The 18,471-nt window shown below is 36.0% G+C and overlaps 1 protein-coding gene and 2 pseudogenes across 3 annotated transcripts; 1 reads left to right on the top strand and 2 right to left on the bottom strand.

The window, feature by feature from the left end:
* Positions 1-252: 252 nt before the first annotated feature.
* CAX11 (cation exchanger 11) lies at positions 253-4,098 on the bottom strand. Its single transcript, XM_086656664.1, has 2 exons — positions 3,024-4,098; positions 253-1,291 (listed from the first exon to the last, which is right to left on the bottom strand). Exons 1-2 carry the CDS (start codon positions 4,047-4,049, stop codon positions 527-529), a joined length of 1,791 nt encoding a protein of 596 aa, XP_086512790.1. The 5' UTR covers positions 4,050-4,098; the 3' UTR covers positions 253-526.
* A 2,865-nt stretch (positions 4,099-6,963) lies between these two features.
* Positions 6,964-7,806, top strand: LOC147570086 (putative aspartic proteinase GIP2 pseudogene; annotated as a pseudogene). Its single transcript, XR_015235152.1, has one exon. The product of XR_015235152.1 is annotated as a putative aspartic proteinase GIP2 pseudogene (transcript).
* Positions 7,807-8,100: 294 nt separating this feature from the next.
* Positions 8,101-9,695, bottom strand: LOC147570085 (putative aspartic proteinase GIP2 pseudogene; annotated as a pseudogene). The gene has a single exon (XR_015231389.1). The product of XR_015231389.1 is annotated as a putative aspartic proteinase GIP2 pseudogene (transcript).
* Between the last annotated feature and the right edge of the window lie 8,776 nt (positions 9,696-18,471).

Below are 18,471 nucleotides of genomic sequence, written 5' to 3'. Positions count from 1 at the left end.
ACATCGATCAAACTAGAGATGATTAGGCCGAGAGCCCGACACTCAACAACCAACTCTAGAAACAAGGCTCTGATACCACGCCAACAAACATTAAGCCCAAAGTTCTTCAAAATCGGTTCACAACGGAAGGGTTGCCTATAAAGAAGCCAACCAACAAGGTGGCAGATATGGTTGCCTATATATAAAACTCGGGCTCAGCCTGCTTAATTTCCTCATATATGATACAGTAAAAATTAATTCAAGCTCACAAAATAGAGGGAATCAACTTCTATACTTGTTAATAATCAGATTATTCGTAATTATTCTCAAATCTAGAACAATATTTCAACTACTAGTAAGATACTTATTTGAGCAAAAACCTAAACTTAACAACCCATCTTACATACGCATTTAGTTCCACCAATACATGTATAGACAGCTTCAAGAAGATCCTTCAGAGTGCGGTCGCTGCAGAATATCTTCATCTGTGAACTAGTCTTCTCATACGCTGTAAAAAGCAGAAGATATAGCTCTTTCATGGAATCATTTACCTTGAAAATCGAGCGATGATTAAACTAACGATCATGAAAAGCACATAGAGACCGACGAGACAGAATCCCCAGAATCTTGGAACTCGAAATCTCGACCAAGTGACTATCAATAAAGATCCCATTAAGCTCAACAACAAGAAAACAAAAGCAATCACAATACTCAAGTGGAATTCAAGCTTGTAAGGCAGTGGATAAACATCCACAGTTTGAATCACCAACCCTGTTCCTAATCCAACGAGCATGTTGAACATAGGTCCAGCAAAACAACCTGCCATTGCCATTGCAGGATTTCCAGCTTTCGCAACTGCCACATCAGCAACTAGGTCACCGATTGAGTTACCCCATGCAAGTACTGTTAGACCTAGAATAGCCGGAGGTAATTCTAAGATTATACCGACTGCTGCCAAACAATCCAGGAGTTCTCCTGCAATTGTGGATATCCAAAATACACTCATCACAAAAGCAATGATTACTGCTGGAATTTGTTCGGCTTCTGGTGGGTCTGTCTCGAAGATGTAGTGAAATAGTGCGAGAGAAGAAGAGATGAAGAGTATGACTGACCAGAGAGGGAAATGGGTATGAGGAATGAGAAATATGATACTGTGGTTAAATGGAATGAATGAGTTGAAAGAGTATAAGATAGCTAAAGGGCAGAGAGCAATGTTGGCAGAGATATAGAATCTGCTCCATTCGGGAGGAGATGTTTGTGGAATTGTGAGCTTTAAAAGAGTCGAGACAGGTACCTCCCATAATTTTGGAATCTGCAGCATAAAGATATTCGTTATCGTTCAATGATGAACAAAATAAAGATGGAAAAACAGAATACAGAATAAACTGCTATACTTTTAAGTGTAATGTTGTGTTCATAGAAACACAGGGATATGACAAGAAAAAGGCCCTCTTTCGATCTTTTGATTTAGAACAGTAAGTATTATTTATATTACTAGGGGTCTAAAAAACTTGGACTACTTATTTTTTCCTTGATAGCCACTCGTTTACTTACTACTTGAGTTGCTTATGTTTTATACATTTTCTCCCTGATAGACTATGTATGTTACTTCTTTGGGCACATTTTTTTGTATTTAGTAATTCTTGAATCAACTATCAAGTTTGTTTTGAGGCTACTCCGCCTCCTCTAAGAAAAATATCTCGAGACTAAAACAGGGTTTTTCTTTGACATTAGGGACATGTTTACACAAACATGATTCAACAATGAAATATAGCAAGAGTTACGACCATCAAGCAAGGCTAAAACAAATGTCGAAGTACAACTCCGACTGACAAGGGCATGAGACAAAATATGAAACTCCAGTAAACAAAGTTATCATAGGCATTGTGGAAGAATCTAAATGAATGTGGGACGGCACAGCAAGATGGACTAGGGAAGGGAGGTGTGAGCACCCATAGTCTACTTACATGTCATATTATAGCACTTTGGCATCTAATATGCATTATGCATAATAAATTAACCTATTAAATCAACGAACCCAGCGATATATTAGTACATTACAGAATGGAAATTTGAAGGACCAACCAACAAATTTTACTATGGTAGCTCAAGGGGGTTAAAATATAAAAATGGGTGGCTAGAGTACCAATTTAAGTCTTTTAGAGCCTTAAAAGAACCACATCGTCACCTTTGATAAGCAAAGTAATAAATAACACATTGTTTGCTCTATGTGAGAACGACATGGGTTGATCTGTTGGCAACCTAGCTATGTATAATCAAAGCAAATCACATGGGTTGATCTGTTGGCAGGTACATAGCTATGGGTGACCTGCGGAAAGAAAGAAGTAAATGCAACTGAACCTCAAGGAAGTAAGAAGCAAAATCTGGTTCGATAGCTACTAGACTATATGCAACTAAGGATTTTGTTAGCATTTTGGCCATACAGTGAGGATACTCAAAGCAATCACATTGAGGGCCATCGAGATAGACATAAATGTTATAAGCGGTTGTTTCCATCTCCAGAATGTTTTCGTATATTATCAAAATCAGTCCAAATTTTATACGGTTTATCTCTTTGTACTTTATAATTCTTGTCAACCTCTACAAAAACTTTGTAATATGAAGGAATTAGAGTATAAGTTTTTTCGGATGACTTTAGAGGAGTACGTGAACTTCCAAACACAGGCTTAAAATTCTGCAACGTTTTGGTAATCGAATTCATGTTTTGCCTATAACCAATGAATTAAATGTCTAGCCATACATACTCTTATTAGCTACTAAATAAAACATGGAAGTAACAACCAAAGTAGCTTCACTAATTCAATTCAAAAGATCATCATTTGGTGAAGCTAAAATCACTAAACCTCGCATTGTTCTACGGTTGAATCGACAAACCTAAGATATCAATAAATGTTCTATACCTCACAAATATATTAAGTCTTAAACCTATTAGACAGTAGAATTCATGATAATCTAGAAAAGAAGTAAGAAAACAGGCAGAACATAAACATAGTCAAATTACACAATAAAAATTTCAAACATACCTTTCCAAAAACTCCACAAAACCCATCATCCACCTTCTCCTCCTCGACTTTTTGTAGTAGTTCACCATTCTCACAATCTAACACCTTCAACCCCTTCGGATGCTCCTCCAACAACTTCTCCTCCTCTTGGTAATGGTGCCCTAGATGTTCATTTTTCTCTCTTCCTCCAACATTAACATCCATCCAAAACACAAACCCAACAAAAAAAGCATAAAATCCAACAAACCCAATAGCTTGCCAAAGATAAATTTCAGCACTAAGATAAACATAGAACAAAGTAAGAGCAGCAATCAAGTAAAAGAAAACATCTCTAACAAAAGAAGAAGCATCAACAGAAAAGGGTGCAGCATAAATTGTAACAAAACCAACAACAAATGCAGAAACAAAAGTTCCAGCAGAAAGAATAGCACCTAATCCTGTTCTTGCATGACCTCCACGAACAGCAGCAACAGAAGCAAACACATCTGGGGCACCATTACCAAGAGCAAGAAGTGTTACAGCACCCATACTAGGTGAGAGATTTAAGTAGTTAGAAAGCTTAGTAACAACAATGGAAAATCGATCTTGGGCTGTTTTAACAAGGATATAGAATTGTAAAAGGAGAGTAAAGAAGAGAAAAGGGATAGAGAGAAATGGGTTTTCATTAAAGATGCAGAAATGGAGAGATGAGTAGTTGAATATGCCATTAGAGTCACCTAAACAATGGATTAGAGAGAAAGAACAACGTTGTTGAGGTGGGATTTCAAGGATTGATGAACAGGAAGAAGAAAGGGTTATGTTCAGGAGAGACCTGTGTGGAGGTAGTTTATGGAGGGATGATTGATGGTGATGGTGGTGGTGAGGAGGAAAGATTAGGAAAAAGAGGAGAAAGAAAAAGAGGGTGAGTGAGATCACAGAGGTTTTGAGAGAAAGAGAGGAGAAGGCCATGCCATTCCAAACTCTGTGTGGAAGGAAGTTCCTTAATTTGTTGGATTTCTCACTCAATTTTGTATTCTCACTGATTGGATCAAGTCTTCTTCCTTCCATGAACCATTTAACCCAAACCACCCGACCCAGTTAGATCCATTCATCCACTATATGTTGTAAAGTAAGCATGTACTATGTCCAATGTCCTCCAATGTATTTATCACTACCCTAGTTAGATCCATTCACTTTTACTAGGGTTCAAACATTCTTCCACGCATTATAAAGTTGTAAGGTTCTGAACAACGGACAATATTGTTAGTTTTTTGGAGGCTCATAAGCACAACTTTACAACACATTATTTGTACGATAGCTTCTAATGTGACCTAGACTTTAGAGGGTGTTTTGTGAAACAATTCTAAATCGATGGGAGGAGAATATAGCCTTTCAAGCCCAATTCCGATGTGTTGGTGTTAGTCTCACATGGGCTGTGGAAATGAAGGTTCGTCACTTTATAAGTGTGAAGGAAAAAATTTAGCTAAATAGCTACTCTTTTGGGATGAGAATAGTAAGATAGACCCCAATACCACACTCACAAAAGGTATCAAAGTCTTTAATGTCTCATCATCAGGGGCGGAACTATGTGGAGACCAGGCTGGGCAGTTGCCCGGCCTGATCTCCACATATAAAAGCCAATCTACTATTATCACCAAAGGCTACTTTGGCTCTTGTGGTGGATTACTCATTTTTCCAATTCAAAGACATGGGTTCAAAACCCACTACCTACCTCAACTTCTCTTTTTAAATTTTCCTTTTACTTTCAAACTAGTAAGGGACTCTCAGCTACGTAGAAGTTAGAAGTTAATTAACTAGATGTTATATAAAATCTTATTTTTTATTTGGGTACACTCTCAGCTAGGTAGAAGTTTACTTCATAGAATTTAGGCTTGCCCTCTCTAGTGTTACATCCTGGTTCCGCCCTTGCTCATCATAGAGGTAAATATAGTCTTCTAGGTCTAATATGTTGTGCGAGGGGTAGTGGTCACTCTATAAGTGTGAGGAAAGCCTCACCTCCGAGTTTAGAAGACATAACTTTTATGTCATTTGAATTTTAACTCGAACACCCTCATCTTCTATTCTTCCTCCAAGAACACTATCTTCATCTTCTTCACAGGTACACTTTTTGGAAAATGCTCATTGATCTCAAGGAAACTTTATAGGCGCCAACACTTTTGTTTTGCTAGTCCTAACCCCATATAATTTGAAGCTTTTAGTTATTGTGAGCTTACCTGCTAATAGTAGGGGTATATGGGCACTACTGCTTTACAAGCCTCAACTCCTTGGTTGAAGGGTACTTGTATCAACTTTCACCATATCCCAAACCCCTTTTATCTTTAGTGAGAGCTATAAATCATTTGAAGAAAAAAACTACTTCAAGGTGTTGCCACAGCAAACACCAACTCCACCTTCGTGAAGAAGATGAAATCACAAAGAGGGAAGTAGAGAAGATGAATAAGAGTACAAAGAAAACTTAGGAAAAGAATCAGAGACAGAAATAAATCAAAACTTAATAGAGAAAAACACCAAGAGGTAGAAAACTCGATCGAAGAAGGAACAACTTTTCTCGTTCGACAAATTATCTAGTTAGTCTAGATGAAACAAATTCGAAGCTAAAGATCTAAAGTTTGATTTGAGTCGGAGCAAAATGATATAACGGTTCTTGAGCATACTTTGCATTTTATCAGTTGAATATTCGTTACATGAGTGTTAATGAACAGAGTCCTACGATATGAAGTATATTTATAAGACGGTCACAGTAGGTGTTTTCTCCCACATACTTTCCAAATATCTCCATTGCCCCATTGATGACTTTACATATTCTAGTCGGCCGGCCAAATTTCATTTCTAGCCATTATACAACATCATTTTGATTTGATAAGTAAGGGGTTGTTCTTTTAAAGAAATTACAAATATAAAAAGTTTATATGTATTTTCGATATCAACTGAACTAGAACTATGTGTATGTATATAAAACGATGGCCATATTCAACATGGATCCTTGAGTCCAAGCTTTTAATACTCTGAAAATCGTTTGAGTAGTTTACTAAGTGAAATATTCACACAGATATATACTAAGAAATAATAAACTACATAGCAACCCCACTCCCAATAGTTGTGATCCGCAATCTCCTCAATTTGACTCTCTAACCTAGGAGTTAATCAAATTGGCCAGCCTCATAAAACCAATGTCTGATTCGCTAAACTATGTTGCCGATAAGGTTTAGATAGTTTTAGTTTGTGGGTTGAATAAGGTCGCTTTTAAAATGTAGTAATCAATAACATTACATTTAATAACCATCTGACTTAATACATTTACTTCCAAAAGCATTAAATTGTTCTACTCGCGAGACTAGTGTTAATTCATCGAGATTTTCAAAATACGATATATAATTTATTTAGTCAAACTAAGTTTATACTAACAAGTAGTACATAGAAACTAATTAGTTCACATTTTTTTATACTACTATAAAAGTACCCATTCCATACAAACCCTAACAAACCTCAAATACCAATTTGTTCTTGAAAGCCAAAAATGTCCCAAAATCAAGAAAATTTTCTTCATCTTCTTCTACCCTTAACCATTTTTACATTGATCTTCAATGTACTAAGTAACAATTGTGTTTTAGCAAAAAACCCTTACTCTGCCTTTGTATCTCCTCTCACCAAAGACACCAACACTTCCCTCTATAGTATGACCCTTAACTTCAAAGAACAATATGTCATTGATCTTGAAGGTCCTTTCATGTGGTACAATTGTCCACAAAACTTTCCGGCAGTCCGCCTTTCTTCCCCCGAGTGCTCAGCGGCTCGATCATCTCCTTACCCTTTGTGTCCTGACCTCGAAAAAACAGGCCAAAATTTACCGGACTGTCCGGTCATGCCCGTTAATCCAATCACATTTATATGTACTTTAGCGGAATTAACATATAAACATCTCATCATTTCATGGTCCGACCGTTTCAAGACGAGGGTAACTATGGATATGGGCAATTTTTTCGTGTCATGCGCTCCAAAAGCCATTTTTGATGGTCTTCCACTAGGATCATTTGGTATGGCTGGTCTCTCTAGGGCACATCTTGCCCTTCCTACACAACTATCTCCTAATTTTCTTGGGGTTAAAAGAAAATTTTCAATTTGTCTTCCAAGTAGTAATACAACTAGTGGGTTGGTCTATTTCGGAGATGGGCCGGTGTATTTATTATCGTCGTCAGCTGAGTACTTCATAGACGCGACGACCTTTCTCTCATATACTCCATTACTAAATGAAACAAAAAATCTTGGATACTACATTGGCCTCAAAGGTATTTATATCGGCAACGAGCGGGTTGAGTTTCCTCCTGGGACACTCAAATTCGATAAATTTGGTCGCGGTGGCGTAAAAATTAGTACTACATTTCCTTATACCATATTAAGGAGTGACATTTATAGAGTTTTTATAGCTCAATTCATGAGAGCTACAAAGGATATTCCTAGAGCTAAGAAGGTTGATGATTTTGACCTTTGTTTGGATACTAGTAAACTTGGTTCATATAGGGGTTCGTTAAACGTACCCCAAATTGATTTGGAATTAGATGGTGGGAATAGATGGATGATATTTGGTTCCAATTCAATGAAAAAAGTAAGTGATAATGTGGCATGCTTGGCATTCATTGATGGTGGTGAGATGGATGAAGTAGGGGTGATTCTTGGGTCATTTCAAATTGAGAATAATTTCTTGTTGTTTGATCTTGTTGAATCAAGATTAGGGTTTAGTTCATCCTTGTTAAATCTACTATCATCTTGTTCTAATTTTAACTTTACATCTAAATTCTAGATTTTAATCAAATTGTTTTTGTTAAAATGCTTTTAATCAAATTTAGTAGTATTTTTTTTTATGGAAGAATTTAGTATTTATAATTTTTACTTTTGTACTACACATTTTGCGTTAATTCAACAAATGTCTCGTGTAAATATGATTTCGTGCATATATCGGGCTAAATGCCGAGATTTTTCGACTTTTAATACCTCGATTTTCATCAAATGGGTAGTATTAAAGTCTTGCGACTATTTTCCAAGCTGTCTAATTTGATTTCAAGTATTTCATCGGGAAAAACATTAGGGTTAGGGTTTTCCCTTTCATAATTCAAGCTTGAAGTCTATTAAATTGATATCCAAAGTTCAATCCTCAAATCCAATGTGTACATAGTGTTAAAATTGACCTAATACATGTCAAAAACATCATACATCACTCATATAATTTTATACTACAAACAAAAAAAAACAAGAGAGATGCTTGATTAATAAAATTACATCCCGGGTGCAAAATCAATTACCAATAGCTTCTACTATCCGGTTCAGAATTGAACCCGGAACAACTTGTGTCCTTGATTAATAGAGAAGAACTAAACCCCAACATTGAAGTCCCAAGATCAAACTCTAGCAAATTATTCTCCAATTGAAACCCTCCTATAACAATTGAACTCTTAGGATTTAGACCTCCATCCAATAACCCTAAACACATGACTTGATCATTAATTGGAACCATTAAGTTAGAACCATAAAATCTCCAATTCACCATCTCACTTTGCAAAACAAAATCTATATTGGGGACTACAGGTCCATATTGGTTCCTACCGATGCTTTCGGTTCTAAAACAAAACCGAAACAGCGAAACCGGTTCCACTCTCGTCATATTGTAATCCAATTTCGCACTATTGGTGAAAGCTTCCGTTATAGCATTGTAAATTGACCTCTCTAACAAAGTATAAGGAACAATTGTGCTCAATTTGGTTCCACCAAAACCGGTTCTACTATCGATCGATAATAGTGAGGAATTTATCGGTACCCGCTCTCCATTAACCTTGATTGATTTCACCCCAATGTAGTATTGATTATCATCTAATATTGGTTCCAACTCCGAACCGGTTTTACTAAGAAGAGGTGTATAAATCAGTGATTTTGAGACGTCGATATTTGGATAAAACATGTAGGACCCACCCCCTAGAAAAACAACACCATTGGATCTGGATGAAGATGGTAAACAAATAGAGAATTTACGGTTGAGATTAAATCTTGCAGATAATTGTGATGGTAACCCAATTCGGTTCTTTCCAAATCCAACCATTCCTTGCACCCCACTTGGTAAATTGTTCAAGAGAGTAGTGGGTCCACAAGAGAAAAGAAAATTATCAACGGTAGAGATTAACCCATCTCTAGATCTAACGGTGATTAACTCTTCCACAAGCTCTCCAGCTGAAATCTTACCAGTAATTGTATTCTCCGGGAACAAAACACATGATTTTTTATAGTTACACCCAAAATTGGTTGACTTAGCAGTTGAGCATTGAACCGACCGGCAGGGAACCGGATTGTATTCTGATTGACAGTCAATCCATAAGAGCCGACCACCTAAATCAAGAACCAAATTTATGGGTTGGTGTTGTAGATCAAGATGGGTTATGTATTGAAGGGTTTTATCATCTTTGATGATTGGAAGTATAAATGAATCAGGACCGTTAGATCTCTGAGCATTAGAGAGAGGAAATAATATGAGGAGGGAGAAGAGAGAGAAAAAGTAAAAGAGAGATAGGATGGGGAAACCCATTGCTGAGAAACCTGCAATAGTTTGTTTGGTGAAGGAGGAGAAGATGGAGAATGTAGAGAGAGAGAAAGAGTCTAAAGAGAGAGAAAGAGTCTAAAGAGAAAGGGTTTATTGTGTGTTGGGGTGCGGTGAAAAGGCGCCGTGGAATAGATATAAAAAGACTTGGGAGTTTGGAGAGTATTTTTTTGAGTTGGATTCGTTGACTACTATTGGTTTTAGGTCTGTATAGGTGACCCCCAGTCCAGCTAGGAAAGAAAGACAAGTAACATGATATTTTGTGCTTATCTCTACTCTAGGGTTAATTCCATTTTAGCCCATAAAGGTGATCAACTCTCAAAAATGGCTCCCTAAAGATGACCGGCTTCTAACTTAGTCTCTTTTTTATTTTTCCGTTTTTTATACCGTCAAATGTTACTGAGTTTTTTTTTTATGAACTTGATGTTAATGAGTTGTTATTTTGTTATTAAAATTGCTTATAAACCATATCTTCCCTGGTAGCCGAGATTTTTTACTTTACCAGACTCATTATTACTCTTTAAATAATATCAATTTTTTCAATTTTCAAAATATTGTTTTACTATTCATCTTTTCCTTCACATTAACTCTTTTAATTTTACAAAAATTTCATCTCCCTTTACTTCAACTACTCTCCAAAACCAAAAACTCCATTGAACCTCAAGCTTCCATTCAAAACACCAAAACCTTTATATGTTATAATCAATGAATAAGCATATCAAAAGTTCTATTTATCTTTGTTCACTTCCACACCATAGCATTTTTTATTCAATGCCAAAGTTTAATGTCAAGGAAAAAAACTGAATTTTTTGGCATAAAAGACAGAATTTATACTCCTCCGCATGAGGTTGACCTGGTTTTGGGGGAAATCCTTCATCTAAAATTTCTTCGTTCTTCACAATAACACATCCCGCCATTGGATTTAGGTTAGTACAACCAAAAACCTTCTTTGCAAGTTCGACAGACTCCTCATATAAAGTATATCATCTTTTTCTCTGGACACATCACATGTGATGTTAATCAAACCATAACTAATTCTCATAATAATGGTAGGTTCACATGCCCTTTCACGTAAATTATAATACCCATTTCAGAAATTTAAGTTGGAGAAACTTTGACCATGTGGGTACGTTTAACGGAAGGGACAATCAAGTGAGTAGAAGATGTTAAGAAAATTGGGTTGAGATTGTGATTTGGGGAATAAAGTGTATGAAATTGCATTTCAAATTATTTGAATGGAAACCCAAAAAATATAATGTTTAATTTCAATATATAAAGTTAGATGTAAGAGTTGGGGTTTTAGAAAACCAAAGATTGTTAACGAAGAAGGATGAAGAAGACAGTTGACCAAAAGAGGCACATTTCATGCACCCCCATTTGCACATTAATCATGACGTTTCACATCTTGGCATTTGTTGCTACACAAAGCACGCATGCCATAAAAAGGAATTGGCTGACAAGGAAGATATGGCCAGGGGTAATTTTGGTAAGAAAACGACAATTCACTAATGTGTGACGGAATAGAAGACGGAAAAATGAAAAGACCTCAAGTTGAAAGTTGGTCATCTTTAGGGCCATTTTGTTGAGTTGGTCATCTTTAGGGGGTCAAATGATAATTAATCCTTATCTTTATCCACTTTAACTTTTGAGATATTACACTTTGCTGCCTATATAATTTAGCTAATTGTATAGGTACTAAAGTCTAATTTTTTTCCTTTTAGTGAACTTATCTTATCAGGAAAATTAGATAAGACTTATCTTCACATTTCAATTTTAATAAGATTTCATTAAAAGAAAAAATGATAATGAATTAATAAGAAATCATGTTTCCCATCTATGGGGTTTGTCCAAGGGTATGAGTTTTCTTTTTTTGGAAATCAAACTTCAGTAAAAGGCCAAAAGGCTAATGAGAATTACATCATGAAGTTTAAAACAACAAAGACACGACCAAAATCGGACAAACAAGACAAGTTATGCCCACTTGGGGTGCCTCTAGAGCTGCCTGATCTAACTGGTGGGCTACTTCTGGTACAACCACCATTAACTATCTTAGGGAAGTTTTATAACCGATGCTTCTTTCATCTTCTTCTCTTCTCGCCGTCAACCGTGGCGTGCAGATCTTCGGTTAACGCCTCTGATTCGGGTACATCGTTAGAGAGAGTTGTAAGTTGATGAAGAAACTACCAATAGTAGTCTATGATCAAAACACTCTGTCGTGAATAAAAACGAAAATAACAAAAGGTCCTAAAGACCAACAAATCAGACCCTAAAGACCAACAAAGAAACATAACCTTTATTGTACTAAGTAAATAGAAAACTAGTAACTATTTCTTCTCCCTTGCTTCGCATTACTCACTGAATCAATATTTGATTCCATAATACCACGGTATCAATGAACCAGTTATTACTCTGTAATTAAGAAAAAACTTTCACCGAGAGCATCACCGGCGCCACCACTAGAATCCGACTATCGTCAAAAATCAACACAACCACCAAAAGGCAGGTGCCACCACCACCAAACATTAGAGAGAGAATCACCATGAACACCTAGATCTAGTTTTCTAAATCAAAGGCCTTGATCCTATTCTGTAATGACAACATTAGAGAGAGAATCACAATGAATGAGGCTTATATGTCTTCTTCCTAATCTCTCTCTACCTCTACCATAAGATGGTAATGGAACAATTAGAGGCCACTCCTCCGGAATTTGGGAACCTATAATAACAACACCAGATCCAAAAAAAGGGTAAAATTACTGGTAAGATTGAAGCTACTAGTAACCCATTTTTCCTTTTTGGAACAAAAAGTTGTGATCCTCCTATATCTTCAAATCTTTTCAAATACTCTATAGCTTTTCTAAAAGCTTCTGTATTTGAATTATACCCATCTCCAATCCCTCCAAAATCTGTAATCAACATAACCACCATCTTTCTTCATGTTGTTCCCCGAAAAATAAAGAACAACTCTGTGGGTCGGCCGGAAAACTTGATTTTAAATCGAAAACAACCCATATTGGAAAACTTGAATTTGTTGAAATCTGAAGAAGAGAAACCGCTATAAGAGTAATAATCACGAGGAACAAAACCCACTGACTTGAATATATGTTCTCGTGATTATATGTCTTTCTGGCCGATTTTCCAATGACATGGTCAAAATATCCTATTTTTAAATCTTAAGTTTCTTTATCAAATTGGAAAGGATATATTATTTTTAGGAAATGAAATTGATTAAATTAATTTTTATTGTGATAAAACTAAGAACTAAATTAATATACAAGTATTCGAATTCTCTTAGAACCGCATCTAAAACAAAATTTCATTTTTGCCCTCTTTTACAAAACAAGTGAACAACCACTACCTAACTTATGTACTCTTAACTTCTTCTCATCTTTTTCTCGTGTAATGCATTTATTTTTTCTAAATGTATCAATATCCTTCATCAATGGAAAATAATTATTTACTATATACTTTGCAACTTGATACTATTTCAGAGTATTAGTGACAATGCTGGTGAAGATTTGTCTCAAGAAGTAAAAAATTCGGCCACGATGGTTTCTTTGTTTTCTTTGTTGCCAGAATTTCTGCCACTTTGGTAGAAATATTCAACCACAGTGGTAAAAATTTTGGGAATAATAATTTTGTCCGTAATTTTTCCTACAAAGTCGTTCCATCATTCTTTTTGAGTATTTAGGTAGAGAAAGATATCTTCAACTATTAAAAATGTTTTCTCTTTTTAGTAGGGTGATTTTAAATATGAAAGTGTTTTAACATTATTTTTAAAGTTAACTATATGGGCCAAAATCCATTATCAATATAGCGCCCCTAGAAATCCATAATTAACGAGGCCACAGGAGGGCCAATCCCGTGAACCAAATAACAAATGGGTATGACTTATTCATCTTCAGGCACCCGAGACGATGAGAAAATATGTGTGCATTAAACAAGGAAGTCAACCCTGAACAAAGAAGTTTGTCTTGCACAAAAAGGTTGGTCGTTATTTCCTAAGCATATACTCGTTGAGGCGTTACTGTAATTCAAGATAGCAGTTGGCTAAGAATATCCATGCGTTACCACATTCAAGACGACAACTCAATACAAGGTGACAGTTGACCAGAAGAGACAGTGGACCACGAAACACTTATAAGGATCATGTGGTGATCGACTAAGGGATCCAATTCTTCCGCAATCAACTGACCACTCACTTTCTCTCTCACATCGAACATCCAAACTCCTTGAAAGCAATCTACGACTGCTACTATCATCATCTCTCTCCTGACAACTACTCAACCAAGAAAGAATGATCTATCTTCTCTCCCGACGGCCACTTGACAAGGAAGAGCGACCTATCTTTCTCTGTCCTGACGACCACTTTATCAAGGAGGACGATATATCTTTCTCTCTCCTGTCGGCTGTCAAGGAGGACAACCGATCTTTCTCACTCTTTATGACCAAAGGGTACAAGCATCATATCTCTCTCGACGATCAAAGGCTTAGGCAAGCATACGCCTGATTGTATCACCTTCTCTCCCGACGATCATCTTGCCCAGATAACATACATAACACCATAACTCAATATCTGGTTTACAATTCACATCTATTATTTGTCAAGTTTATTGACTTGACCGTCAGGGTCCCTTTGGTCGACACCATCCCGATATCCCCCAAAGACCTTACGGTCACTTATGTTTCGTTTCTTGTCACATGTTAAGCACAAATACGTCGTTGGTGTCCATAAAAATAATAACAGATGAAGGTTCGATTTCCGGTCAACGACCCGGTCCTCTTAAATTTTTGACCTGCGATTTCGGCCTCTCACATTAGCATACGATGATTTACTAAAATTTTCGAAAAAAGTGCTACCTACTAGAAAGACAAATGTCCCTTTTGCTAAATTTTTCGGAAAAAATGTCGACTTTGCACGAACATGAGCTTGATGTTTCCATATTATGTGAACAAAATCAAGCATGATTTAAAGCAAAAAAAAGATTATATAGATTTAATATATTTTATGCTTAACTGGTGTTTAACCATTTTTATTTTGGTCTCACTAGTAGTAAGCTGATAAATGGAATATTAATCGTATTACTTTTATAATAATAAAAACTTTTTAATTATATTTAGAATACAAAATTTTTTAGTATGAAAATTTAGATATTAGGTTTAATTATTGAAATTAGGTTAACTGGTGCTTAACTGGTGTTTAACAATTTTGTGAGTCTATTGTTAATTAATTTTTTTTTTTTTTTTGTTGAACTACTATTGTTAATTAATTAGATATCTAAACCCTACAATTGAACAAAATTTAGATATTAGGTCTAATTATTGAAATTAGGTTGGGCCAATCTCATTACCCACATTTTTGTGACATGAGACCCAACATTATTTATATACATTCTTTATGTATCTTTAATAAATGGAGACAACTAGTCTACTCCTGACTTCCTTCCAAAAGACACATGTTATTGTAATATTAATTTTTTTTTTTTTTTTATGAAAGTAATATTATATTATTATTATTATATTAATATTAATTTATTTGGAATATAAAACCACGTTCTTAATTCTTAATCAATGGGTGGGTGATTAGTTAATATTATTTGGTTTACTTCCCACTTTTAAGTCTCTAAGGTACCTAAAGTGAATATTAATAAAATAAACCTTAAAAATGTTAATAAGAAACTGAAATACCTTCTCGTTGCCCCCAAAGAACTCCTTACTTATGTGGCATCTATGCAGAATTGAATCCCTCTTTTCTTGTTTAACCTAATGTCATTTTCTTTTAACAGAAAAAAGATCAATGTCGTTTTCATTTTGATTAATTGAGAGTGTAAAAAAAGCCTCTTGTTTTTGTTGAAGATAATCTTTCTTTATACTCTCTCTCAAAAAAAAAAACATTAGGGATGCACGTTTAACACTACCAAGAGGTGGTTTTAACACTTTCTTTGATTATATGGGCAATGTGAAAACTATAGCCCCTTACTCCTCTTGACTTGGTCCATTCACGACCAAGTATTTGTTAAACCCAACCCGAGACGAAACAATAAAAATTAACTTGGAGAAGACGAGCAATAACTCACAACCAGCGTCTGGCGCCTAAATAAAACCAATAATAAAAGGGGCCTAAAGCTCAACAACATAGAATCTAAAGCTTGACAAACTTACTTTATTATAATCGAACCTGAGATCTCCAGAGTTTGGAGTTTATGTCAACACTAGCAACCACTTAGGCAACCAAGTTTTCAGTAGGGTTGTTGTTATATTGTTCATATAACTTCCCATAGTAGGTTTTATTAAATGTTTGACGGCCCAATTTGTACCACATGGGCTATTCTAAAGACCCTCCACTGTCTGTCAAATTTTGGTGGGGTTCAGGAATGAGAGTCGTCCTCAGAACTTTTCAAAGGGTGGACGCTTCCAGAATTTTCTATAATACCAGTTCATGCTACATGGGCCTGGGCCGCCATTGCACAGTTCAGTATCCACGGGACCAGTAATTTTACATACGAGGCACATACATCTTGCTGGAGTAGCTCAGTTGGTTAGAGCGTGTGGCTGTTAACCACAAGGTCGAAGGTTCAACCCCTTCCTCTAGCGATTTCTTTTTTCTTTGGGGGTATTATTCTATTCAGCTACAATTTTATGAAGTTCAAACCAATTTTATTCTATTTTTATTGCTTTCAGAAGAATTATATGATCTATATTATCATTTTTGGTGTGCTCTAATAAAAAAAATATTTTCAACCGTGGTTGAGTAGTGATGATGTGACAAACCGTGTCTTAGCATTTAACGATAACGTCTCTGCTTTTGACACTCTAAACCCAAGTCCACAGATAGAGGGTTTAGTTTTCAAAAGCGAAAGCTCCACAAGTCCAAACAAAAGCCCTCGCTATCATCTAAATTCCATTGTTTGATTTACTTGTCGATTGCTTCCAAGATGTGTTCCTAAAGCCAAATCAAACATAATGGGCATTAATTCAAACTAGTGCTAAAATAACTTAAATGGTTTTGGTTATATGGACTTCATAATTATGACAAACCAGTGAAGTGTTTCATATACAAAACAGATGGTCTTTTCTCTCTAATAGATGTACTTGTGATGGGTGGCAGACTGGCAGGTCAAGATGCAGTTCATACCTTAAGGTGCTTTCGGAAAAATAACACTAATTTGACCAAATAACACTAATAACATGTCCACCATCCTTTGGTGTAACGGTAAGACACTCCTCTTAAGTCCATGAGGTCGTGAGATCGTGTCTCGTTGGAAGCAGTTTGTCATCAAAATTTACCATCCTTTGGTGTAACGGTTGGACACCCCTCTTAAGTCCATAAGGTCGTGAGATCGTGTCTCGGTGGAAGCAGTTTGTCATCAAAATTTGTCCCATGTAATTTAAGTAAATATATTTTTTCGATTTTAAGCCTCTTTTATATTGTCGGATTTTAGGCCTCTTTCATTATGGTCTAAATTAGGCGGTTATCGTGCTCGTCACACCGTTATGATGTATCGATGTCTCGTAACGACTAACGGAGATCGTAATCAATTTCTCGAAAAAAAAAATAGAAATAACTAGTGAAACAAGTTATTTTGACATTAACAACTCCAAACTTAGGGTTGGAAATAATGGAGCAAAAGGAATGAGAAAAATGGTTCCTAGAACGACGGTTGGTGGGGTGAATTTGATGGGACTAAAATTCCACTCTGACTAGAACCAGATAGATGAAAAATGATGATATTTATAAGTGAGGGGTATTTTAGGATTTTCAAATACTATATGAAACGTGTGAGAGCGCGTGAAGATCGCTTCTCTTCTTCCTCTCTCACAGTCTGAAAATTACTCAAATAAGGAAGGTTGACCAAACACTTCCCTTGCAACCCTAACTCTCTAGTCTCTCTGCTCACAACAAAGTTCAATGCAACCTAACTCTGCACCACCACCAACAATAGTAAAGTTAGAGAGAGAAACTAAAATCTAGAGAGAGAAAATATAAGTTGATTGGGAAGTTTCGAGTTTACCCCCTCAATGATTTATGATTGAGCTAACCCACCCCACTCCCCTTAAACTAGTTGTTTTATACTTTTGGTCCACCCCTAAAGAAAAAAATAAGTAAAGTATAATAAGATAAGATTAATTTGTCAAAAAAAAATAAGATAAGATTAATTGTTAGCTACCCGGCCAAGCTGAATTTCGACAAGGGAACTTGGCCTGGTCAAATGTAGTGATAGGAAGTCACTATATCTAGTTCTGGGCGAGATTTTGGTCGGACATAATATCATTGGTAATAAGATAAACGATAGAGAATTTTATGATTACTTGTATACCCCATCATGTTAAGTGTATATTGTCACACACAAATTGCATAACTTAAAGGAATCGTACGAGTTACTGTTAATTAAAGGGTACAAACTCAATTACTAATAATTGAGGGGCTAAACTTAATTTACAAATTATCATTGCTTGGGAGGTAAGATAAAGAAAAACAACCCATTACTACTATATAGTAGTGTACCTTAGGCCAATCTATCATAACGGTTGTATAATTGGCCACGTGTAGGGCATGAAGATAATGGACAATCGCTGTCCCTTTATTAGATGAACAAGTAAGTAGTAATAATGAGGCGTGAGTAAATATTTAGTTTTGTGAAGCAAAGGCCTCGTTGTGGGTCCCTTCCCCAATATTACTTTCTCTCACTACTACACTGAAACAAGAAAAGAGGGAAAAAGATTCCTCACACAGTTTGTCTGGTTGCCTTCTTAAACAGGCTAACCAACAAATCACGCCGTTAATTTGCTTCCGTCATCGTTTTCGTTTCTTTTGCCCTTCTTCTTTTATTTACTTGTAAATTAATTATCGGCGGCTTTCCTCGGCTGATGGCTGAGTCGGCTAAATGGC

Source organism: Eschscholzia californica, unplaced genomic scaffold (assembly GCF_041429995.1).
Source record: "Eschscholzia californica isolate CP2 unplaced genomic scaffold, dmEscCali1.0.p SCAF_1, whole genome shotgun sequence".
In the NCBI taxonomy this organism is placed as follows: domain Eukaryota; kingdom Viridiplantae; phylum Streptophyta; class Magnoliopsida; order Ranunculales; family Papaveraceae; genus Eschscholzia; species Eschscholzia californica.
The sequence above is the reverse complement of the archived record's forward strand: the minus strand, read 5'-3'. Positions and strand labels throughout refer to the sequence as shown.

Bases quoted from the DNA above. Each gene is read 5' to 3' on its own strand.
- CAX11 (XM_086656664.1), bottom strand. From the start codon at position 4,049: ATGGAAGGAAGAAGACTTGATCCAATCAGTGAGAATACAAAATTGAGT. The intron at 1,292-3,023 runs GTATGTTTGAAA...TTTATGCTGCAG, and splicing joins TTTGTGGAGTTTTTGGAAAG to ATTCCAAAATTATGGGAGGT.